The 26632-nt window shown below is 38.0% G+C and overlaps 1 protein-coding gene and 1 non-coding gene across 4 annotated transcripts in view; both read left to right on the top strand.

Moving 5' to 3' along the window:
• Positions 1-26632, top strand: part of FRYL (FRY like transcription coactivator) — a 255835-nt gene that overhangs the window by 194108 nt on the left and 35095 nt on the right. For all 3 annotated transcript variants that reach the window (XM_078068586.1, XM_036093014.2, XM_078068585.1), the window contains 15 exons: positions 1601-1769; positions 3639-3723; positions 4260-4372; positions 5329-5479; positions 6144-6247; positions 7356-7541; positions 9111-9315; positions 10717-10838; positions 12076-12266; positions 13622-13716; positions 14770-15377; positions 15689-15786; positions 19886-20056; positions 22170-22310; positions 25347-25544. In XM_078068586.1, the coding sequence (XP_077924712.1) occupies positions 1601-1769; positions 3639-3723; positions 4260-4372; positions 5329-5479; positions 6144-6247; positions 7356-7541; positions 9111-9315; positions 10717-10838; positions 12076-12266; positions 13622-13716; positions 14770-15377; positions 15689-15786; positions 19886-20056; positions 22170-22310; positions 25347-25544 (2637 nt within the window). The remainder of the gene's footprint in view (positions 1-1600; positions 1770-3638; positions 3724-4259; positions 4373-5328; positions 5480-6143; positions 6248-7355; positions 7542-9110; positions 9316-10716; positions 10839-12075; positions 12267-13621; positions 13717-14769; positions 15378-15688; positions 15787-19885; positions 20057-22169; positions 22311-25346; positions 25545-26632) is intronic.
• Positions 20938-21010, top strand: TRNAR-CCU (transfer RNA arginine (anticodon CCU)). Its single transcript has one exon. It is a non-coding gene; the product is annotated as a tRNA-Arg (tRNA).

The raw sequence follows: 26632 nt of genomic DNA, 5'->3' as shown, positions 1-26632 counted from the left end.
AGCTATTTTTAATGACAATCGTAATTTCTTAATTATCATTCTTAATCCCTTATTACAGGCCAGGCATGATATAAGCACCTCATCTGCATTGTTTCATTGAATTCCCAGATCTGAGTGTGTGAAGATCACAGCAGTTTTACAGATGAATAAAACAGGGCACAGAGAAGAGTAACTTCTTCAGTGTTGGGCAGCCGTTAGCTCTGTCACTAGGAGTGGATTCCCACTTTGTGGAGAAGGGAGTACAGCTGGGGTGAGGCCGGGGCTTGAAGATCAACAGGATTAGAGTTGGGGGTGGAGGGGGCACGGAGGCAAGAATGCACCTGGTAGGCTCAGCAGTGACTGAATCTGAGAACAGAGAATTAGCAAATGGTTAAAGCAGGTTGGATAGATACAGAGCTGTGTGTAGGTCAGTTATCCATGGGTAATTATTATAAGGCTTCTGGTATGATACAATAAGGCATGTTTTAAGATTTGCCCAGCGGTGGGGCGCCTGGGTGGCTCAGTCGCTTAGGCGGCTGACTCTTGATTTCAACTCCGGTCATGATCTCGGGGTCCTGGGATAGAGCCCCGAGTCAGACTCCGCACTCAGTTGGGAGTCTTCTTGAGATTCTTTCTTTCTCTCCCTCACCCTCTGCCCTGCCCCCACTCTCTAAAAATCAATCAGTCAATCTTAAAAAAAAGATTTGCCCAGGGGTCACATAAGGCAGAGTTGCTCAGTTGTCTGTGTGCAGGTGAATCACCAGGGTATCCGGTTCTGGCTCTGGGGGGTGGATCCTGAGATTCTGTATTTCTAGCAGCTCCTGGTGAAGATGCCTATGCTGGCAGGACCACATTTTTTGAGTTGCAAGGATTGAACTACAAAGAAAAAAGAGATAGGCTGATCAGTTAGTAAGCGATTCATTAATACATATTATTTACGTACAGAATGCGTACTACTGAAATTTTTTTTTCACTTATTTAACTCCTACTACGTGCTAGGCATGCTTAAAGTGCTTTATTAAATCTTATTTAATCTGAACAACTGTATGAAATATGTGCTATTGTCCCCATTTTGCAGAAGAGAAAACCGAGAGTAACTGTCCAATCGCATAGCTACCAAGTGTCTACACTCCAATCCAGGCTGTGTGGTTTGGGTTCCAGTTTAGTTCTGATTCCTTGCTTTTAATCACTACTCTGTACCTGCTGGGTTAAATAGAGAATTAATAGGGGAAGCAGAATAAAAAATCCTGTGTTTGAAGTCTGAGGAAATTTGGGATGATATTATTAATTGAAATCTCTCCATTAAAAAGATGCTGATTTATAGGAAAGCAATTATCTTTTGCTTTTCTAAAAAAAAAAAAAAAAAGGCAAAATAGTAAAGAAGTAGATAATGCAGAAACCATTAAACAGTCAAGTCATCCCAACCAAATACAATGCTGAGGGCCAGAGGGAAGACCCTATTTATAAAGCCAATTAATGTTTTATTGTGGATCAGTGTTTAAATTTGAGTTGTGCTTAATTCATCTACCATTTCAAGTGATCTTATCTGAGAAAATCCGCTTCAAGTTTATGAAATAAAAATTGTGCTTTTTCTTTTCTGAACGATTTTCTCTTGTGACAGGTGAAGAAAGTTATTGTCTATTTAGGTAGAGACAAAACAATGCAGTTGTTGGAAGAGCTGGTGAGTGAGCTGCAGCTGACCGATCCCGTCAGCTCAGGCGTCACGCACATGGACAACCCCCCGTATTACCGCATCACTTCCAGCTGCAAAATCCCTTCGGTCACCTCAGGTAAGAAGTCACTTAAAACTGATAACTTTGTCTCAAAAGAGAAGCTTTACATAACTATTCATCATAGTGAGCATGTACTTTAAACAGCATCAAGAAACACAAGCAAACATGAGTCATGTGTGGGAATTAACTTGACAAGACTTCGTAAATCCCCATAGGAGTAAAGAGGTTTGACAGTGGAAGGGTTCTCAGTATTACAGAGGGAAACATACTTACACATATGTGTTTGGAACCGGAATATAGATTTATATATCTTTATACAACAAGCATTTTGTAACAAATAAACTTAGTGTGTTAAATATAGAAAAGGCTTACTTACTGACTTACTCTGTAATTTCATATTATAATTATTTGGGCATATATGATACATAACATCCAGGCATGTGAGTGTTATATGTATATACAGATATAATTATTGTAATATTTTCAGTTGAAGAAACTATGTCCCTGAGGGAATAACTTCCATTGAAAATCAGCATAATATCGGGACTATTTCAGATTACATTTCCATGAAAATTCTTTTTCACTCAGTTTAAATTGAATGTTTCTGACATGTTAATAACATCTGTATAATTAGGAATCTTTTATAATTTATTTTTTGTCATCTATTTTCATCTTTTAGTTCCTTTTGTTCTACTTTCTCAGGGATTTCTAATACCACTTCCATTGAGTTTTTCTTATTTGCCAGAGTGTTAATTCCGAAGAATTTGTTTTTTAATTAATTTTTTTCTTTAAGAGCGCCTTATTCATGTTTCATGGTTGGACTGTCTTTTATATCTGACTTTCTTCTCCCGGCAGAAGAGCCTATTTTCTCTATATTGCTCTGTTTTGATTTGTCTTAGTAAAAGCTTTCCTCAAAAGCCTACCAATTCTAGATCTGTTTTTTGATAAAGAGTGGAATATTGAAAAATTGATCAGATGTTTTGTAGGTATATATGGAGCTTGTTGACTTTGTCATGTGTTGTATGATGATTTCATTGATGAAAGTGTCTATAGGTCTCTTGGACTAATCAGATTCCCCAGACAAAACTCTACTAGTCATCTACCCAAAGTAGAGGTTGTAGGGCTGTGTGTATGTACAAATACATAGAGTCCACAGATGGACACACACATACCACAACATAGTCTTCAAGCCTTCTGGTAGCCCCATGGGGTGAGCAGCTTTCAAGGGGATATAATCTCAAATTTTAGTGTATTTTCACTCAATCCCCCTATTCTCAATAAAGTTCTTCCTCCTTCAGCTGTATATAATGTGCCCTAGTCCAGAAATCTTTGATTTACTCTTATCTGAAAAGATTCCTGGGGGTGCCTGGCTGGCTCAGTTGGAAGAATATACAACTCTTGATCTCAGGGTCATGAGTTCGAGGCCCATGTTGGGTGTAGAAATTACTTAAATGAGTAAACTTGAAAAAAAAGATTTCTGGAAGTGGAGAGAGACAGCTACCCAGTTACAAGAGGGAGGGGCATCGATTGTGGGGACCAACTACCTCTGAAGTAGATTTTTCAACCAAGCCTGCCATTTTAGCAACACTTTCAACCCCTACTCCCAGAGGTACTCAGTGCTGCTAATTCCTGAGTCTTTTGGAGGTTCAGCAATATAGATATAGAAGCTTCTTGGTTTCCCCCACTACCAGCTTTAAGATTCAGCCTTTTCAAAGCTGAATTACTTCTTGTCCATTTGTTTTCCAGCATCTAGAATTTAGTTGCTGTTGTTTCCTTTCTCTCTTGGTCATTATGAGTACATTCCTTTTTAAAAATCACCTTGCTCTCATTGTAGTGGAGTTTTAACGTGTAATTTTGAAATTTTTTGTTCTTACTGAGTTATCCCAGGCTTTAAGTTCACAGATACTATTTTATTTCTGATTGCAGGAACTACTTCCAGTAGCAATACAATGGTAGCTCCCATAGATGGCAATCCTGATAATAAGCCCATTAAAGAGAATATTGAAGAGAGGTAAGTACCTCTCTGTTCTTCATTAGCCTTTCAGTTTGACAGATACCATTATCATCAGAATAAATGATCATTTCTGCATTGCAGCATATATTTCATTGAATGTATATTTCAGAATTCTAGTGAAGAAATATATTTCCGTTTTGGAAATTTTCCACATTAACTGTTTTATCATCAGAATGCTGACATGCTAGATTCTTTTATGTGCTCTAATGGATGAATAGATTGAGTATGTCCAGGCTCTTTTTGTGTCGTTTACATTTTTAGACTTTTCTAAATGGCTATTTACTCTGCCTGTTTTTTATAAGCTAGATTTCACCAGAGCATTATTACCACAATATAGGAAAAGTCTTCAGGTAGAAATAATTGACTTAAAAGCTTAAGCTTTTGAACTGTAAGGTGGAAATAAAGATCTATCATAGGAAGCTTTTGTTAATATTTTATGTACTGTGTTCTTTTTTAAACGTAGAAAGTGAAACCGAAAGTACAAATACCATTTTACCATGAACTGTGACTAACTGCCACGATCATTCCCATAGCTATGTGCACCTAGACATCTACAGTGGACTAAGCAGTCACTTAAATCGTCAACATCACAGACTAGAATCTCGATACAGTAGCAGCTCTGGAGGATCTTATGAAGAAGAAAAAAGTAATAAATTCCACATGTTTTTTATAACTACAATGGCGAGGTGTATTATTAATTATTATATTGATGTCAGTGAATATATTTTTCTGATAAATTGGTTTTAAGAAGAGTATTTAACTGCCACTGGTGGTGGTCCAACATAATCTGAAATGTCCTGATTTTAAGAAGCAGCATGAATGCGGGAAATTTGTTTTCAAAGCACAGGTTCCCTTATAGATAAATCAAAAGGAACATAAGAATTGGTTCTCAAGAAGCATCGTAGACACTGGCTACAGCCTGCTTTTTTTTTTAACAGGTTTGCTCTTTTTCTGTGGATTCACATTTTACTGAAAAGTTCTCCCTTGCAATTGCAAAGTGAATGTCTATCTGAGTCTCACTTTAACACTGGGGTAGAGTGGAATAGCACCAGCCTTCAGACTGGGAAGGGACCCTGAAGATGATCTGGTCCAATCTCCTCACTTTGCACATGATGGAACTGAGGTCCAGAGAGGTTAAGTGACTTACCCATGTCACACAGAATTCACATTTCCTGATGTCATTTTTTACTGCACCCTGCAGCCCCACTGTGGTAGAGCAGATTTCCTTTTAAGATGGGTTTATGTTGGCCCTATCTCAGGAAATTTAGAATTGAGTAACTTACCAGAAGGCCCTTGTTACAAGGCAGCTTCACCTATGATGTGGTTTCATGGCTTGGACATCAATTCTGGAATCTAACGGAGTGCGAATGTAGTTTTGCTTTGATATAAACGATGGAACCTGAATTGATAGCTCTTTCTCTCTCTGATTTGCTTGACTTGATAATATTTGTACCCAGGTCTTCCTAGCAGACCTATGTCAAAAGAGTGGGAAGTTATTTTTTATCACTTTCCAATGCTATAAATAGTTGGTGTCTTACTAGAGTTTGCTTATGTTGGCAGAAAATAGATGGTGTAGAAAATGAGATCATTTTATTTTGATAGGTGATTCAATGCCACTTTATTCTAATTGGCGACTGAAAGTGATGGAGCATAATCAAGGAGAGCCACTACCCTTCCCACCAGCTGGAGGCTGCTGGTCACCACTGGTGGATTACTTGCCTGAAACGTCATCACCTGGATTACCTCTTCACAGGTGGACTACAGCATCATTCCTATTTCATATGAGCCAAATTGCTGCTTAACACCTTCAGCTTTCTTTATGCTATCTGACAACATGGAATAAAAAGCCATTTCTTTCGTTTGATACTGCAACAAATGAGATCCATGTGTTTAGAGTTCAAGAAATCTACAAACTCAGAATTCTGTTTACAATTAATATTATTAAATCTACTTCTGCTGCTGCTTTTCTGGGTGTCTGGCATAGTTACTTGACCTTTCTGGGACCCAGTTACTACATCTGAAAAATATTTTATGGCACTAGGCACTATTATTTTGAATTGTGTTAAACTGAATTCTACTTATCGAAGTCACAATAGAACAGTTACCACATTCTTTAAAATTTATTAATGTATCAAACACATACTGAACACCTACTATGGGGCAAGCAGTGTGCGTGCTAGGTGTCAGGGTCGAAGATGAAGAAATTATGGCCCTTGACTTGGGGGAGCCCTTAGCAGGTAATGTTTTTTCTAAAACTATCACTTAATGGTTTCTTCAGCTGTATTTCTTTTCTTCTTTTTTTCTTGAGAAGTTGTATTTTTCCATAAAATACAATGTTCAAGTCTTCAAGTAGCTGGCCTAAGATTTTCTCCAGGCTTACTCTGCTAGGACATTAATAGCATTCTCACTTGTCGCAGGTGTAACATAGCCGTGATCCTTTTGACTGATCTGATCATCGATCACAGTGTGAAGGTGGAATGGGGAAGCTACCTCCATCTTCTTCTTCATGCAATTTTTATAGGTAATAAATATTGGTTCTAAATGTCCCATTATATTTCGGTGATAATTTTAAGACAGTCTAGTTTTTCAGTGTTTCTGCTGTCGTTTTTTTGTATATCATTTCCGTGACACTTTTTACAGTGATCCTCGTGGTCCAGTAGGGAGTTAGTCCTCACCTCTCTCTTAACCACAAATAGGTCCTCTGTCCACATTCCCATTCCTGTCCTGCGGCCCCCTCCACTGCTCACAAACACACTTAACCCTCTAGCAGGAGAAATTCGGGAGCTATAGCAAGAGTAAAGTTAATTTACCTCTGGAACTGGAAACTTTCAGTGTAAATGGAAAATTAAAATGGGTTCTAAGTGTTTCCCAAAAGAATGGGATTTTGGACAGTCTGATTATTACAGCTGAAACTCCACTGGGCCCTCGGTAACAGACACGTGGGATCCATCACATCAGCGGTACTTTTCACGCTCATAGAATTGACTTCCTGAAGCAAGTCAAGGTAGCCATCTTCTCTGAAGTTTTCCTGATATGCACACTCGTTATATATGTATTACTTCATTTCTTCGGTAATCAAACATCTACTGACTTTGCATTATGCGCTACACACAAAAAATGCTTGCCTTTATGAAATTTATTTACATAAAGTGTTATGCAACAGAGTAATAATTTTTTTTTTTTCTTTTTAAGAGAGGGAGAGAAGCAGGGTTGAGAGGGGCAGAGGGAGAGGGAGAGAGAATCCCAAGTAGGCTCCATGCCCGGCGCAGAGCCTGATGTGGGACTCAGTCTCACAACCCTGAGACCATGACCTGAGCCGAAATTAAGAGTCGGACATTCAACCAACTGAGCCACCCAGGCACCCTCAGAGTAATAATTTCTAATAGATGGCTAAATTTTAGACAGAAAACACATTGAAAACTTGTCTTGATTCTCCCTGCTGCTCTAAGACAACAGGCCATTACTGTAAAAGGGTATAAGAATTCCAGGCCAATAAATATTTTCGTGTCGTACATCATCTTCTACAAAATATTTTCTGTAATGTCTGCTTTTCTTTAAAATATGTGTTTGGAAGCAAGAGTACTCATTATTTCTCTTTATTGATGATGATTTTCTACTGTCCTTTCTAGGGTTTGACCACTGCCACCCTGAGGTGTATGAGCATTGTAAACGCCTGCTTCTGCACTTATTAATAGTAATGGGATCCAACAGTAACATCCGCACTGTTGCTTCTGTCCTTCTCAGGAACAAGGAGTTCAATGAGCCCAGGGTGCTTACAGTCAAACAGATTGCACACTTAGATTACACTTTCACAGGTATTTGCTCCAAATGCCCAATTTGATTGACAGTGGAATCGTGCTTCATTAAGTTGAAATCTGCAATGGAGAAAGTCAACTAAATAAAAGTTGAAATACTTTTTTTTTAATGTAGTTTTATTAGTTTAAGTACCATATATATTATTTATTAACTAGTAAAAGAATTAAGCTTGGAGTATTTGAGTCTGTATTGCCTTTAAAAAGGGTCTTTGTCTTAAAAATGTTAAGTTCTCAACACGTAAGTTGAAGATCAGTGAAAGAGTGCTTATTAGCTGATTGAGCACAGTTAATGGGAAAGATGTTGAACTTGTGTTAGATTCCTCGTGCTCTCAAGATCTGAAAAATGGACAAAGGAAGACATTTAAAGTTTTTTATTCACTTGATTATATTTACTGTATGTATGTATTTATTTTTTAAAAGATTTATTTGAGAGAGAGAGAGCACGCATGTGAGCGGGGCCAGAGGTAGAGGCAGAGGGAAAGGTGACTCCCTGCTGAGTGTGGAGCCCAATGCAGGGCTCGATCTCACGACCCTGAGATATCATGACTTAAGCCGAAACCAAGAGTCCGACACTTAACTGACTGAGCCAGCCAGGTGCCCCTATATTTACTATATTTAAAATGTTACGCATTTTTAAGTCTAGTGAGTTCCAAATCATACATTTTGAGGTAATGAGGTCCAAATTATTGACTCTAATATAAAAGTTATTTCACTGTTGGTGTGAATTTTTTTACTTTGCAAGTTATATTTTCTTCTTTCCTAATAGCCCTAACTTACTTATTAAATCATTTGTCTGTATCAAGTTACTAATAGATGATCTAGAAAATAATTGTTTTTAAAAAATGAAAAAAATTATATTTTTTACAAGTCATATAATGTCAGATACAGGGTGAAAGTTACTTAGTTAAAACCCGTTATTTACTTAAACCCGTGTAGTTAGTAAGAAAACAATTATTAGGAAATATTTCAGCTTTTAAAATGTGATTAAAAGATTAATAGAATAAAGTTTATGCCTCTTTTATGTTAAAGCATCTTTATTTAAAATTCCATAGTTGGTTTTTGTTGTTTGTTTTTAAGACTCCTTTTGCGAAGATCGGCATTGGTAACAACCTGTAAAAGAATTTAATAATTGACATAATATAAATATTACAAAGACTTGAAAATTACCTTTCTTCAAGTAAAATGAAGCAGAAAGTATAGAATCCTTTCCATAAGAAAAATCAGTTCACACTGTGGAAACCCTGGACTCAACACATGTTGAGTCAATGTGCCAAAATATTAGGAAAGTGCCACTTTCAACTTTCCTCAGCAGATGGCAGCAGAAGACCTCACAGGAAATCCAGATAGTTAAGTTTTAATAGTAGGCTGTGGAAACCAGTGTTGGCCCCCAAACTCGCTTGCTGGAATTTGGTGCTGATGAGGCTCCCACGGAAGGAGCGCTGATTTGCATCAGCTGGCGCTAAGATTCCCGCATGTGTCCCGTAGAACCTGTAAGGAAGGAGAGTTCAAGTGTAAATAGCGTGTGCGATCCTTTCCTGTCTGGTTTTCACGGCCATCTTTCTCTTTCAGCGGGCGTTGGTGATTTTATACCTGATTACCAGCCCTCCCCCATGACTGACTCAGGGCTTAGCTCAAGTTCTACCTCTTCTAGTATCAGCTTAGGAAATAACAGCGCTGCCATTTCCCATCTGCACACCACTATCCTCAATGAGGTCGACATCTCAGTAGAGCAGGATGGAAAAGTCAAAACCCTCATGGAATTCATTACCTCAAGGTAACGTTACAGCTCTCACCATTCCAGCCTCATAGCTGCGTTAAGTCCTTCTTTCATTTGTCGGCTACGGTGAACCCTGTTTTTCGTTGCTGGTGTGCCATTGATTTGGAATGCACAGGTGTGTATTGTGTGATAGTTAGAAAATTTGATGCCTCCGAAGACTTTCTTCTTTTGTGCTCACACCGTTATCCCTGAGGAGGGCCTTAATCGTGTCTGGATACCAAGTGGCCAAAGAGAATACAGTATTATCTGAATACACACTCCACTTTCGTTAGCTCCATTATCAGTCAGTCATCAAATTTTTATTTATGGCCTACTCTTTGCAAGGCACCATAAGTAAGGAAGAAACATAGATGGGGACAGGGGGGTTGGTGTTCCACAGCAAGAGCAGAATCATCAGGGGCGTGAGAAATAAAATGTGTTTGGAAATGGTGAGTAATCCAGTCTGACTGTAATGCTGGGGGAAATGTTTCTAGACGAGAAAACTTTGTAGGCAAGGGAGAATTCAGACTGGAGGGCCATGAAGCCTAGGCCACAGGCTACAGATCTTTCATCTTTCCAGAAAACAGAAATTACTGAAATTCCTTGAGCTGGATGGGAAGGGTGGGAGACACGATTAAATATGTTGAGAACAATCAGCCTCGTGGCAGTGAACAGGATGAATTAAAGGTGTTGCAGACTGGTGGCTGTGTGAGCACATAAAAGATTTTCAGGGCACTTGGGGCCTGAGGTAATAAGGAATTTAATCCTTACTAACCAAGCTGGCAGCCTTGAGAATGCAAAGATATTTTAAAGGCCTGTGATAATCCGGAATAACATGTCAGAGAAATAGGACTAACAAGTGCAAAGGCCCTGAGGCAGAAGTAATAGGCCTTTCTTTGAGGAACATGAAGCAAACCAGTATGGCTAGTGTATTGGATGGGGGTGTCTAATGTCAGGAGGTTGACGTGGGCAGGTCCAGATTATGTGAGGTCTAGTAGACCCTGGTGCGAAGAGGAAACCATTCTGTCTTAAACATTCCCTGTATTTTTAGCTAGTAAATTATTTTCTTTGCATTACAATCTAAATACAGTCTAGCCTCTCCAAATTATGCTGTGACCTATAACACAGAAGCAGAAATCAGTATTCTTCTCACTTGGCAGAATTTGTCATCTTTATCCACCATCTTTGAGAGAATTTAACTGTAATGATGGAAGGCTGAAATTACATGGAACCTGGATCTTCCTCTACTTAACATAGACCATTACACATTCGAGTACATAAATAGTAGTAGACTGTGTGCGTGCTATTTGATTTATTCCGCTACTGTCCTTTCTAGTGGCAAAGGCACATTTTAGGTGGCTGAGTGAAACGTTAATGTCAGTTTAAAACCAAGGGATTATGTCTGTTCTCTGTTTTCAGAAAAAGAGGGCCCCTTTGGAACCATGAGGATGTTTCTGCCAAGAATCCTAGCATAAAGAGTGCTGAGCAGTTAACTACATTTTTGAAACATGTGGTTTCTGTTTTTAAGCAGTCAAGCTCAGGTATCTTTTATGAAATATTTCAGATAATACTTACTTTAAATGAGATATTTTAATGTGATGTGAAAATTCCTGATACTGCTTAGCAAAGAGTTGACAGTTGACACGTCTACATTAAAAAGTTTTAGACAGTTTTTTCTTTTTTTTTTTTTTTTCTTAAGATTTTATCTATTTGAGGGGCGCCTGGGTGGCTCAGTTGGTTAAGCGACTGCCTTCGGCTCAGGTCATGATCCTGGAGTCCCTGGATCGAGTCCCGCATCGGGCTCCCTGCTCGGCAGGGAGCCTGCTTCTCCCTCTGACCCTCCCCCCTCTCATGTGCTCTCTCTCTCTCTCATTCTCTCTGTCTCAAATGAATAAATAAATTCTTTAAAAAAAAAAAAAAAAAGATTTTATCTATTTGAGAGAGAGAGAGAGCACGAGCAGGGGTGCGGCTGGATCGAGGCTGGATCCCAGGATTCTGGGATCATGACCTGAGCAGAAGGCAGTCGCTTAACCGACTGAGCCACCCAGATGCCCCTAGACAGGTTTTCTTTTTTAACTCATTTGTGATAACAGATTTGTTTTGGTTCAAGAAAAATTTAGTTACTTCTTAAAAAATACGAAAGTCACTTGTGACGTTCTGGGATTCTTCATTTCATATATGATGGCATAAAGTTACAGTGTGGTTATGTATTAGGAAATAACATTAAAGGAACACAGGTGGAGATGACAAACTTAAATTCTGTTTTATACTGTAACAGGCTTCTATGATCTAAAATTAACACATACTGAAAATTATAGTAAAAATGTATCTGTTGAAAGCACTGGTTCCCAACCAGGGGTGATTTTGTCCCTCAGGACATGTGGCAGTGTCCGGAAACATTTTTGTCACTACTGGGGGGCAGGGGATCACTGGTTACTCTTGGTATCCAGTTGGGCAGAGGCCAAGCTGCTGCTAAGCAAGCATGCTGCATAGGACAGCCTTCACAACCAAGACTTGTCTGGCCAAAATGGCAACAGCGCTGAGGTTGAGAAACCCTGTTCTCAAAGAATACTTCCCTGGAGATTAGACTGAAGAGTCCTCTAAAATGCACATGGAGTTTAATGAAAAGAAAAAGCATTGACTTCTAAAATCTGAGTGCCTGCCCAGTTTGCCAGGCAGTGTGCTGGGCACTGGGTTTAAAATGGTTAACCTCTGATGATAACCCTGCATTCCAAGCAACAAGACGCACTCACTTGTATCCATCCTTTGTCTTCGCAGAAGGAATGCATTTGGAACATCATCTTAGTGAAGTTGCTCTGCAAACAGCACTTTCTTGTTCTTCTCGACACTATGCTGGGAGATCCTTCCAGATTTTCAGGGCCCTAAAGCAGCCTCTTTCTGCAACTACACTTTCTGATGTTCTCTCCAGACTTGTAGAAACTGTAGGGGACCCAGGGGAAGATGCACAGGTATTGCATTAAATTCTTTCAGTAGCCATTGAGCAGTTACTCATTGTCAAGGACTCATTTGCCAAGTACAGAGCACAGCAGGTCTAATGGTTACACAGAATTCCTGTCAGTTGCTAACAAGCAGGTAAAGAATTATGAAACAGTTTTGTAAATAATATTTGATAACATACTAACTGAATCAAATACTTAGTGCCTATCCGAGAAAGCTTTACATTTATACACACACACATGCACGCACGCACACTTGGATGTTATTTTGGGATGACCACAAGGTAAAAGAGATAGGAAGTTAAATTTAAATGAAGAGTGCTGAATTTTTAAGATAAATTAAGTGAAATAATGCAATTGAGAACTTACGTCTATACAGACTAGTGATTTTATTAACACTGTTCTAGACACTGAATATAGTAGTGAACAAGAGAAAGTTCCTGGCATTCTGGAGCTCACATTCTATTGGAGAAATAAGCCTCTAATCCACCAATAATATGTAACATGATTTTATTTAGTGTTTAATGGTGTGAAAATAACAAGGTAGAGTAACAGGTTAAAGAGTGGCAGGGGAGAGGGAGTTGTTTTTATATATGATCATCTGAGAAGATGAGTTTTAAACACATACGTCAATGAATTGAGGCCTGTGATAATCCAGAAGAACATGTCAGACAGATAAATAGGACCAACAAGTGCAAAGGCCCTGAGGCAGAAGCAGTAGACCTTTCTTTGAGGAACATGAAGCAAACCAGTGTGGCTAGTGTATTGGATGGGGGTGTCTAACGTCAGGAGGTTGACGTGGGCAGGTCCAGATTACGTGAGGTCTAGTAGACCCTGGTGCGAGGTGGGCTTTTACTTTGAGTTGATGGCAAACAATACTTCTAGGCTTTGAGAGGAAAAGTAATGGATATAATTTGCTATTTAGAAAACTCCAGAGGCTAAGTAGAGCCCTTAGGAGGGTAGTAGGAGTCAGCTAAGGGGCTTATTGTAAAAGTCCACACTGAAATGGGGTAGTTTAGACTAAGGGAAGCTGTGGAGGTATAGAGAGGGGATCAGATTTCAGATATATTTTAAAAGTAATATTTTCAAGACTTGCTGATGGGTTTAATTTAGATGTGAGAGAAAGAAACCAAAATGACTCCGATTTTTGGCCTGAGCAATTTTGGGTGAATTGTGCCATTATAACCATTAGTTTGATGAGTTTTTCATCAATCAGCAAGATCATGTTGCTCAAGAGTTTAATCATTTTGTAATATTAATGTTGAGTTTGTTCTAATTTTAAATCTCATCGGGAAGTCTGTTGCAATTTCTTTTTTTTCCAGAGCATAATTAATGAAAATCTGCCCTTTTTTTTTTACCCCCCCTAGGGATTTGTGATTGAGCTTCTTCTCACATTGGAATCTGCAATTGATACTTTGGCTGAAACCATGAAGCATTATGATCTTCTTTCTGCCCTTTCTCAGTAAGAATTTAAGCCAGACAAAATGTAGACTTGTAGATAGAACTCCAGTAGCTAAATATGCATAACTATGACATTATATTATTCTCATATTGGTAGTGAGAATAATACCAAACAACTCAGATGGATCACCATTGGGCACAGGGGGACAGGGAGACCGTGTGAAAAGTCTTACAGAGCTGTTAGTGGTGTGTTGTTCTTCTGAGGTCCTGGTCAGAGGTCTTTCTGCTGTGCAACGGGGCGTCAGCACCACGGACCGGCGCCATTCCTGCCACACCCACCATCCCATTGCCCCACAGCCGGCCAGCCCCCTCCCCACTCACATCTGCAAACTGTTCCTCTCCCACTTTCTCTTCCTTGCAAATCCTGAATTGGCTTGTCCTTCAAGACCCATCTCAGATGTCACCACCTAGCTAAGCATTTCTAACTCCCTGAGGGTGGTGCGAATTACTCCATTTTGGGGGTTCTCTCGGGGCTTTTCTTCAGAGTTTAATAACAGTAATTAACAAACTATGGATTTTTCCATCTCCGTCTCTCCCAACAGACTTCAGTGTTGCTAGTGCTTTGCATACTGCTGGCACCTCTAGGCAGCATTCTGTCATTATTTTTAAATTGGTGATAATCGGATGTGAGGGAGAAGGAGAAATCGAAAATAAATTTTTGAGCTTGATTTTTTTGGGGGGGAAAAGTGTGCATTGACAAAAATAAGGACATGGGGACCATCAAGTCTGGGGAGAAGACAGATGAGTTCTGCTTTGGACATAACGTTTACTAGAGCTGAAAGTTGTCAGTGATAACTGTGGCAGAATTTTCACTTCAAATCAAACATCCTCCAGTTCACAGGAAACGGTTGGCCACAGTAGGAAAGACACCATTGTATGTTTTGCTTTAATATGGAGGAAAGAACTGAAATTTAAGTAAGCAAAGTCAGATATACTCAAATGTAATTTTTCCTGGTAACAGTGTTTTTTCAGTGTTTTCAAGAGTAAAATTAATGTAGCAAAAGAAGTGATTGTACATGCATTTATCTTTTCTTTTCTTTTTTTTTTTGTAAAGAACCTCATACCATGATCCTATAATGGGAAACAAGTATGCAGCTAACAGGAAAAGCACTGGACAACTCAATCTAAGCACAAGTCCCATTAGTAGTAGCAGTTACTTGGGATATAACAGTAATGCAAGAAGTAACTCTCTGAGATTAAGTTTAATTGGTGACCGAAGAGGTGACCGGCGGCGGAGTAACACACTGGATATAATGGATGGACGGATAAACCATAGCAATAGTTTAGCAAGGACTAGAAGCCTTTCCTCTCTGAGAGAGAAGGGAATGTATGATGTGCAGTCCACTACTGAGCCTACCAACTTGATGGCCACCATTTTTTGGATAGCAGCATCTTTATTAGAATCAGATTATGAATATGAATACCTCCTGGCTCTTAGGCTTCTCAACAAACTGCTTATCCATTTGCCTTTGGATAAATCGGAGAGTCGAGAGAAGATTGAAAATGTACAAAGCAAATTGAAATGGAATAACTTTCCAGGCCTTCAGCAGCTCTTCCTTAAGGGTTTTACCTCAGTCTCTACGCAAGAAATGACCGTGCACCTCCTCAGTAAACTCATTGCTGTCTCCAAACACACGCTGGTGGATCCTTCCCAGTTGTCAGGTGATGTTAATAGAATTGCACCAACTCTCTGCTTTTTAATGTAGTGAAATGTAAACTAATTTGTTTTGAAGTCTACTAATTACTGCTTTTCCACAAATAGTCATGGGTTGACTTGTTTGTTTGTTTGTTTGAATATATGAGATAGCTTAATTTCCTTGGTAAAAGCAAAAAAAAAAAAAAAGAATGTAGAAGATCAGGTGCTCCAAAAGATAAAAAGAAAATGGTTTCTGTGAACCATTAGAAAAATACCTTTAGTTTTTAAATAATGTGCAATAAAATTGGTTATTGTTTGCTTTTTTTTTTTTTGATAGGCTTTCCTCTTAACATCCTTTGCTTATTGCCTCACTTAATCCAGCATTTTGACAGCCCAACTCAGTTTTGCAAAGAAACAGCTAGTCGAATAGCAAAGGTAAGCAAATGTTATGCTGACAGATATGCTAAAGGGAAATTTTTCTGGAGTTTATCTTAAAGGGGGGATCTCAAATCTTTTACTGTCACTTCCTCTGTGAAATTTCACATCTAAATTTTTATTCTTTTCATGCATATAAAGGAGTTTTACAGTAATGATGTAAGCTACCACTGTTCAAATCACAGTGAATAAAATTATTTGTTTAGCGTAATGCTCCTCTGAGTCTGAGTCTTTTTCTGCTCTGTTTCCCTACTTTATCTTCTACCTCTCTGTCAGTCTCCAATTCATTCGTTTCCTACCACATATTGCTGAGCACTGGGTTGGGTGCCAGAAATGCAGTGAAAATCAAAGGAGACAGAATACTTGCCCCTGTGGGCCTTACAGTAGGGGTGCAAGCAAGTAGACAATCGCCCTAGAGTCTGATAAGTGTGCAATGAAAGGATAGGACTCCAGGGGCACAGAGAGCAAAAGTCTGCCTCGACACTGAAGGCTGAATAGGAATGACCAAAATAAGATCCCTGGACGAGAACCTAGGGAGCAGGGTGAGGTTAGGTTTCCAGGCAGGAGAAATTGCATGTGCAAAGGCCCCGAGTCTTAAGTAGAGGGCATAGTACATTCTGTGACTCCAAAAGTTCTCTTTCCCTTTACTTTTGCCTTTTTCCTTTTAACATTATCTTCATCTTTCTTTGCTGGCTTCCTTCTTTTCTTTCCTTCTGAAGGTTTCTGAAACAGGAATGTACCGATTTTTAAATCATCTGTTAACATTTGTTTGAAAGTGTTAGAGCTCTTCATCATAATTTTAAAAAAGAGTATGATTTTTTAATAATTTCCTCTCAAGAACAATAAAGAACCCAAATACCTCGCCTTCTGCTTAAACTTAACTCTTAATTTTCTTTCTTCTTCTTTTTTTTTCTGTCACTCATTGCGTCTTGGAAAAAAGGCTTTACAGACTGAAAATATGAACAGTTATGAAAAGGAGTTCTGTAAATTCACAAGTCATATACATACAATAGGAAATTAGCTGAACTAGGGGAGATGAGTGAATAGCAACAGAAAGAAGATAACCTAGCTAAAACAGGAGGAGAAAAATCAGAGAAATTTGCAACAAAAGGGAATAAGCAAGTGAAATTCTCTGGAAGAGTTTTTTTTATATGAGCAACCTTTTAAAAGCTGCGGGTCATTTAACAAGTAACACAACAGTAGATGGAAAGGGCAAGCACGCAGAAAGCCAAAGACAATACCCGCTTCCCCAGGGCCCGGATCCCAGCGCCTGCAAGTACAGATTCATCTCTGAGCTACCCCAGCCCCATGAATCCCCATGAAGCCACACACATAGAAACCTTTTTGTTATCTTGAGAGATACTATTTAATAAATGACAAGGTAATATTTAATAAAGTGTGCAATTGAATCCCTCCCTGATTACACTGCTAAATAAATTAGATACGGAGAGATTTTTAACATAATCGTTTGAAAAGCATGTATTTAAAAAGAAGAATTACAGTTAGTGGAAACATAATTTTGAAAACGATTGCCTTAAAAAAACCCAACAACATGCATTTGCATTACTGAGGTCTAAGAGTGATATAAAATAATTTATTAAAATATTGTTCACTTTAATATTCTAATGACCTATCATTAGAAGAATGTCGTAAACAAGTTTTTGTTTTTTTTCATGAGAGGTAAGAAAGAACGTATAAAGGGGAAAAAAGTATATTGGCTTACTTTGGGATTTCAAAACATAAAAAGCCCTGAGTCCTTTAATGAGGGAAGTAGGAGCATTTAGAATGGCAGGGGACACCGTTGGAGAACCTCCTGCCAAATGATGGCCCAAGACAGGAGCCCAGCCTGGCCTGACCCAAAGGATGTAGAAGCCCCTCAGAGGGTCAAGCCTCTGCTGTCTGGACCAAGGCAAAGCACAGGAAACTCCCAGATATCTTTTTGTTTTTAAGAAACCAAATACAGCTTTCTATGAGTCATAAATTGTTTTTAAGTCTGTTTTCTTCCTGTTGAGCAGGACAAAAAGGTTCCCTCGGCTTTCAGCAACCTGCAGGATATGAATTAAATTGATTCCTTAATTATCCTCTCACTTAAAACTGTTGAAAGTAATTTTCTGCCATTATGTGCTTCCTCATTATGCAAATATCCCCAGTTCTGTTTGTGCCCTTGGAGAGCACAGAACTTCAAAGTGAGGCAACACTTAAGACATCCTGTCCTTTTTAGCTATTCATTATAGCAAAAATAGTATGCTGAAAATGTTCGCACACTCTTTTGGGGTCGTACTTTAACCTGGTCATTCAAAAATTCCAAAATTAAATCTAAGCCATTGTCTTTCCTATAGAATTATACAGCATCTATTCCTAGGAATTTTCTTCCTCTTAAACAACAGGTGTTTTTTGTTTTTTGTTTTTTTAAATCATGTTTTAAAAAAATATTTTTTGAGGACATAAGAGTTCTGTAAGAATGATTTATTTTTCAGGAAAAAAATACTTTAAAATTTTAAAGAACTTACTTTAAAATATTAAAATGATTCCTAAAAAATAACAAGTTGTGAAGTTATAAAATTATGTGATTTTTAAAAATAGTATGCTTAATTATTATATTTTGAAATACAAATAAGAAACATCAACAAATTTTTTTTTCTTCTTACCCCATCTGTTTTATGGGTAAAAGGGTAATGCATGAAACTAGCTGCTTTTAACAATTTTATAAAATAACTTACAAGATACTGCTAATAGTCCGCGGAGTCTTGCATGCCTTCCTATTTCAGGCCTATCCAGTGATAATGTCCACATGATGAATCAAAGTAACAGTTACATTCATCTGAAAGTTGAAAAGTGCATATACTTTAAAAGGTAATATTCTGCAGTTGACCTTGAACAACGCAGGGGTTAGGGGCACCAACCCCCTGCACTGTTGAAGATCACATATGACGTTTTCTTCTCCCAGAATGTAATTACTAATATCCTACTGTTGACTCTAAGCCCTACCGATAACGTAAACAGGTCAATTAATACATATTTTTTATACTACATGTATCATATACTGTATTCTTACAGTAAAGTAAGCTAGAGCAAAGAAAATGTACTACGAAAATCATAAGAGAAAATATGCATACAGTACTATCCTGTATTTATTGAAAAGAATCTGCATATAAGTGGACCCGCACAGTTGAACACCCCACCCCCCGACGTTGTTCAGGGGTCAATGGTACTTTCTTTACTAAGTGCTCTAGGCAGTTTGTGAAAATACAGACAAAACATCAGTAAGATGGTAGAATAAGTGAGGAAAAGGAAAACCAGACAAAATTTCAGTGCTAGCTCTGTGATAGGCAGGGATAAAAGACTAGGGTGGCCCCTTTCCAGTTCTGCACTGTTCAGGTGTCCCCCAGAGCAGGCTAAAGAATACCTTCACCAGCAACTCAGGGAACAGACAAGATGCACGTGGTCAGTAAGATCCTCCCAAGCATTTATTGATTCAGGTTGCATAATACTGGATCAAACAAACTCTAGGAAGTCAGTACATTTTGAAGTGACCTTAACTTACTGGCCAAGGACCTTAGGAGCTTGTGGCGATTTGGGGTCCATCCTGCAGGCTGTCGTGCACGATGTCATGCAGGATGTTCTGGAGAGGTAGAACGCAGAGTTTTACCAGAGCTCCAGTGAAGTTCTTTGAGTGTGTCACGCATGTGAGCATCTCTGCAGTTGACTGCCCTACTCAGAGAACCAGGGGAGCTGGAGACGAAAGCATTTCTGCTCTGGCTCAGCATCTCTGAACCTCACGGAGCCTGCCTGTTTAGTGACTGCGCACCATAGGGATTTTACAAAACAAAATTCTTTACAAAACAGCTACAAATGATATGTAGCATTTACAAAACCATGTATGGGTTTTACCAGAGGCAGCTGGTAGGACAAAAGTCCTATTTAACACCCATGGCAGTTCTCAACCTATTAATCATTCCATGTCACCCATTAAGTTATTCTCTTACGAATGCCTTGTGCTTTTTTCTCTCAATTTTTCTACTGTATTTAAAGAAAATGCATTAAAGCTTCAACATCTACCTCTAAATTATTGAGTGAAATTATTTTCTTTGTTTTTTAGGTGTGTGCCGAAGCAAAATGCCCAGCACTTGTCAATCTGGCTCACATGATGAGCTTGTACAGTACACACACGTATTCCAGAGACTGTTCTAACTGGATCAATGTCGTATGTAGATATCTACATGACTCCTTCTCGGATACTACATTTAATCTTGTGACTTATCTTGCAGAGGTAAATTTACCAAAAGAAAAAAAAAGTACTTTTTAACTGTTCTGTGGCAAAATTTTCAAGTGGACTTAGTTCTAGAAGCAGTACTGATACTAATCTTCAAGTTGTCTTTGAAAGTGAATATAGATAACATCCTTTTTTAAAGGAAAATATGGGTAATTCAAGTATAAAGAAAGTATAAAGTATACTTTCAAGTATAAAGGCTTTTTTTTTTTTTCATTTGCAGTGTTTATTTTCTCATTCACTGTCCTTAAGTGACATAAAACTCAAAATGTAAATTTCACCTTTATTTCAAATAAAAAATGAGTTTTCAGTGGTCTTGATCCTAGACAATGGGTATACTTTTTGCTTCTAAAAAAATTAGTTCCTGACTTTGAAATCCATTCTAGAATAATACAGCATACAAAGGCATTTCTGCTGGGTAGGTTCTTATTTTGATGATATATTTGCTTCCTGATCTAAAACATGATTTGGGCGGCTAAAGATGGAATTATAAAAACACTAGCCCTACAACAACATAGAAAGTTAGTATTTGTTGAGGAACTAACTTCATGCCTAAAAAAGTAAATTATTGAGTGATATCCACAAAGAATCTCAAAAAGTCCTAGTCACTAAAAATGTTTGTCAGCTTATTATAAAGTGATACCTTCCTTTTTAAAACTTGACCTCTAAAAGTTAAACCTAAAACACTGAATAAGCTTAAAAGAAATTATTCATAACCCAATAAACATTTTAAATATTGCCCATAACACTGTTTAACCTAGCTATGTCACAGATGTTGACTTTCATAAAATGCTTTAGGACTGGTGTGCATTTTTAAGGTGTTGCTTTGATAGGTTTGCTCCCATCAACCTTAGATTTAGGAGAGACGATGATGGGGGGGCGCCTGGCTGGCTCAGTCAGTGGAGCGTGAGACTCCTGATCTCAGGGTTGTGAGTTCGAGCCCCACGTTGGGTGTAGAGAGTACTTTAAAAAAAAAAAAAAGTTAAAAAACAAAACAAAACAGAGCCGACAGTGGGAATGATCTGTGTAGCAGCTTCTTAACCTGAATAAATGCAAGTCTCTAGGTTTATCTTATACCTAAACCTTTAGGACAAGAGCCAATATAAAACCAAGGCTAACTTCTTAAGCCTGTTCCTTAATTGGCTTTGAAGTCAAGCTCCTTAGACCAGCTTCACATTGGTGCCGCCATCAAGCTCACCACTAAAGTAGCACTGGTTCTCCCATCCTGGGGTCATGGGATCTGTACCACATATGGTGACTGTTTTTCAGTCTGTGGAGAAAATGCTTTGCCCTGAATATTACCCTCAGTAGTGTAAGTTATCCTTGTTTTATTATTATTATTAATTCTGAAATTATTGCTAACAACAGTACTGAGACTAGTTACATATATTTAGAACTACATATATTTAACTTCAATTGCCCTGCAAAAAATATGAAGTTTAGATAGTATGATTACTTTTTTTTTTTTTTTTTAAGATTTTATTTATTTATTTGACAGAGCACGAGCAGGGAGATGGGGGAAGGGAGAGGGAGAAGCAGGCTCTCCGCTGAGCACGGAGCCCGATGCAGGGCTTGATCCCAGGACCCTGGGATCATGACCTGAGCTGAAGGCAGACACTTAACCAGCTGAGCTACCCAGGTGCCGCATGATTGCTTTATTATTTTTAAAAAAATCATGGCTCAGAGGTTAAGAAGCTTATCCAAGATGATGTAGCTAATAGGTGTGCCTGGTATGAATGATTTGGGGATAGTTATTCTTTGGTGATGATGGGTTTTTTTCTTAACTGATGGTTAAATGATGGTCAACTTAAATTAGTTAAGGAAATGAGAGAAAAAACTAAGATTAAAATGAGAAGTTATAAAAAAAATAAAATAAAATGAGAAGTTATAAAAAATAAATAAATAAATAAAATGAGAAGTTATTACTGATCTTTTCTGAACCAAAGACAAGTAACAGTAATAGACATTATCTTTTATCTTTATTATTTATTAGTCTCTGGATTTCTAATCATCTAACCATAAAATCATGGATTAAATCTATGATGTTTTTCAACATCATAAATACTGAATTTTCCTTAACCTAATAAAAGTATACTTTTTAATATTATTTTAGCTGTTAGAGAAAGGATTGTCCAGCATGCAGCAATCATTACTACAGATCATCTATAGTCTTTTGAGTCACATTGACCTTTCTGCTGCCCCAGTCAAGCAGTTTAATCTGGAGATCATAAAGATTATTGGCAAATATGTACAGGTGAGTGACCACAAAATTTATGTATAGAATTTATTCGTTGCAGAACAATTTTTAATCATAAAAAAACACTCTGAAGTTCCTAGAGTAGAAAGTAGTTAGTCCATAAGTCATGTTTCCAGGAATATTTACAACATGGAAAAAATGTTCTTAATGTAAGTGACAAAAAAGCAAAATCTGAATGGTACGATTGGCATGATTCCTAATTTTGATTAATCATTACATCTGTGAATATACATTTCAGTAATGACTGGAAAGAATGTATACAGCGGCTCTCCTCCCCTCCGGACAGCGCACTTGGGACTCTTCTGTGCCTTCCTGCCACTACCCAGATTCTACATAATGAACAAATAGGACTTTTAGAAACAGAAGAGCTCTTTGTAGAGTCTGTATTTTAGACTTGCTTTCTGTGTCTGATACAAGGAGCCCAGATATTTAGAAAGAAAATCAAACTTGGTTTAATGTAAATGATGACAAGTCAGTCTGGTCTATACTGAATTTCACCTTTGAATTATCTGTTAAGAAAGGCCTTGCTAAGCAGATCAGTATTGTGGATACAACTTACGAAAGAGAACAAACTGTTTAAGAACCTTAACAGATTAATATTTTGTTTCTACTGCAGTTATAATTGCATTCACTAAAGCAAAACTTACAAATGGAAATAACTTGGCTAGTAATGAGTTTTTGTCTTAGCTCATATTGAAAGTAATAAAACTGTGTTGGTTTCCATTATTCTGTTAGGTAATCAAATTCTTTTTAAAATTCCCTTGACAGGGGCACCTGGGTGGCTCAGTCGGTTAAACGACTGCCTTCGGCTCAGGTCATGATCCTGGAGTCCCAGGATTGAGTCCCATATCGGGCTCCCTGCTCTGCAGGGAGTCTGCTTCTCCCTCTGACCCTCCCCCCTCTCATGCTCTCTCTCTCTCTCTCTCTCTCTCTCATTCTCTTTCTCAAATAGATAAAATCTTTATAAATAAATAAATAAATAAAAATAAAATTCCCTTGACAGTCAGTGAATGCAAATAATCAAAAAACGTAAGATTCTTTCGTTTATCCTATCTTCTCTCTCAATGAGTAATACTTCACCAAACAATTATATTTTTTTTTCTAAAGCACATTTCTCTTTTCTTCTTAAGGTGTAAAGTTAACTCATCAAATATTTGCTGCATCTCCCACAGAGACACATACCACATTGAACTACTAATTTATAAAATGCAGATGCATTTCTTTATGTTCAGAACCACAAGCTCACATATCCACTGGGCAAGCAGGTGGTCATAAGAGGGCATAGATTTCTAAGTGAATGGCACATTCCCCGTCTAAAAGGAACAGCACAACTTAGCTTCCCCTAATGGCTGCCATGTTGGAGGACAGATCCAGTGTGGTGAGAACTTGTAATTTTTGAAGAGAAGCTGGAAATGTGGGTTTTTCTTTAATATCTCCTAATTTCAAAATGACCCAAATTTCTTAAATTTTGTATGGACCGAAGTCATATTTAGCTGATGGGTCTTTCACAGTTAGTGACTTCTGCTTTATTCAAACATTAAACATTTCACAGAATTGAACTCCTCCTGATAATCTTTTATATTTCAAGCACACTACCAATATAATTTATAGAAACATCCCTGAAGTTTTAACTTTTTACAATGTCCAGAGCTGCTAATTATTTCTGTCAAAAAAAATGTCATAACTTTGTTAAATATAAACTACTTTTTAAATTTTTTTTTTTTTACAATGAAGTATGTGCTTAAAATGTCATCATATCTATGTGGACATTTTTATAATTATTGAATATTTTGTGCTTTAGGTGTCCTCATATCAAGATGTTATTAAATAAATTGGATAACTCAGTTCTGCCAAAGATTTTTCACTTGCTGTTTGTTATTGTCGTTTTAGTGGCATTTTTCCCCTCAGAATGGTCAACTGTGACACAGTACGTAGGACACAAGACTGAGGTGTGATTTTGTTACCATAAGTCAGGGGAGAAAAAAACAGTTTTTTAATGTGTATGCTTTTCAATAGATGGGGAAAAAAAAATACTGTAAATTCTTCATTAGAAAATGATTCTTCTTTGGGCACCTGGTGGCTAAGTTGGTTAAGCATCTGACTCTGAGAGCAAACCCTGTGTGGGGCTCCATGCTGGGTGTGGAGCCTGCTTGAGACTCTCTCTCTCTCTCTCTCTCTCTCTCTCTCTCTCTCTCTTCCTCTGCCTGCCCACCCCCCCCCCCGACCGCTTGCACATACACACTCTGGAAAAAAAAAAAAAAAAAATTTGATTCTTCTTCTTCTCTACAAATATCTGTCATGGTCATGTAAATCATTTTTAAATTATGTTGGTAAAAATACACAAAACTAAAAGCAGAAAAATAACTCAAAGACCTCAATAACAACCTGGCCTCTTTGTAGTCCCGAGGGCCAATCAGATGGCAATGTAGCCACATATGTAGGGGAAAAAAACTCACCCTATACAACTCAGTAACGCCTGAGAACATCACTTTAGTTGTAACGATTAATCAAAATTAGGAATCATACCAGTCCTACCATTCAGATTTGGGCTTGGGTCATCAAGAAAAATCTAAATTTTTTTTAGTTTTTTAAAATATTTTTCGCCTGAAAAAAATATGCATTAAAAATTGTCTCCAAGATTTAAAATATTTGAAGTTTGGAGTCTTAAAGCCATAACTTCATTCATCTAGAAAGTTCACATATATACAACCCTTTTGTTTACCACTACTGTGAGATTACTATTTAGACTTTCTAAATTAGTATTTACAAAGCACTTATTAAGAGAAATGCAAGGTATTCTGAGTTGGTAGCATTATTATGTATATGATGTCTCATAAATCTGACAGTAGAAAAATAATTTTCTTACCTATTGTAACTCGGATCCTCTGTTAAGGGCCTTAAAGTAAAAATGAATGTTTTACAAAAGTTTTTATAGAAACAATATTTTCATTGTTTACAGTGCACACTAAATTTTTGTTCTTAGTTAAATATATATTTGTAACTTTTATGTGTCTATTATTTTTTTTAAACCAGAGTCCTTATTGGAAGGAAGCCCTTAACATATTAAAACTGGTGGTGTCTCGCTCTGCAAGTCTTGTTGTACCCAATGATATACCCAAGACCTATGGAGGAGATACAGGTTCTTCTGAAATATCCTTCACCAAGATTTTTAATAATGTCTCTAAGGAGTTGCCTGGGAAGACCTTAGATTTTCATTTTGATATATCTGAGGTAAGGTACTCTATTAGAAATTTTCATTTGTTCATTTATTCATTCTCTCATTCAACAAGTGTTGATTAAGCTCATACTTAGTAGGAAATGTGATAGGTGCTGTGAAAATGGGGTGGGGGTGGGGAAAGGCCCTGTACTTAGGGAAAGCCTACAGACTCTTGGGGAAATGGGTAAATAAACATTGTGATAAGTGCTTTGGTTGGAAGTCATTAGAAGTACTTTAGGAAAATACAGCATGTATATTTAACCTGATCTGAGTGTTGAAAGATAAAGTAACCCTGGACGGGCATATATGGGAGTTTGGGGAGAGAAGATGAATGCAAGAAAGAGCAGCATGTATGAATGAAGCCTTGTAAGTGTGAGAAAGCATGGTGTTCTGGAAATTTCCAATTTATAATATACCTTGAGCACAGACTATAGAGAATGGAGGTGTAGAGGAGGATGGGAGATGAAACTGAAGGCACAGGAAGAGGCAAGATCGTAAGGATCTTGCATGCATCATAACAAGATGGTTTTGTCTTGAAGCAGTAGAAGCTCTTAAAGAATTTTTAACTGGAGTGGAAATAGTAGGATTTGCATTTTGGGAAGTTTCCTCTGGCAACAGGATGGGAAAACAGACCAGGGTGGAAGAGAGGGAAGTCAATAAGGAATCTACTAAAATAATTAAAAGACAGTGTTGGAATGTCTCTAGGCATTTGCGGAGGAAATGAAGAGGGTCGGGATGGTTTTCAAAAAGACTAAGGAATGGGGCGCCTGGGTGGCTCAGTTGGTTAAGTGACTGCCTTCAGCTCAGGTCATGATTCTGGAGTCCCGGGATCGAGTCCCACATCGGGCTCCCTGCTCGGCGGGGGGTCTGCTTCTCCCTCTGATCCTCTTCCCTCTCGTGCTCTCTGTCTCTCATTCTCTCTCTCTCAAATAAATAAATAAAATCTTAAAAAAAAAAAAAAAAAAAAAGACTAAGGAAGTCCTAAACAGGATTTCATGGGAAGGAGAGGAGGTACTAAGTGAGGAGGAGGCATCAAGGACAGTTACTTTGCCGACTAGATGAATGTTGATGCCTTTCAGAGAGAATGAAAAGGCAAGGCGAA

This window comes from Halichoerus grypus, chromosome 3 (assembly GCF_964656455.1).
Source record: "Halichoerus grypus chromosome 3, mHalGry1.hap1.1, whole genome shotgun sequence".
Taxonomy (NCBI): Eukaryota; Metazoa; Chordata; class Mammalia; order Carnivora; family Phocidae; genus Halichoerus; species Halichoerus grypus.
This window is presented reverse-complemented; position numbering and strand designations above follow the sequence as displayed.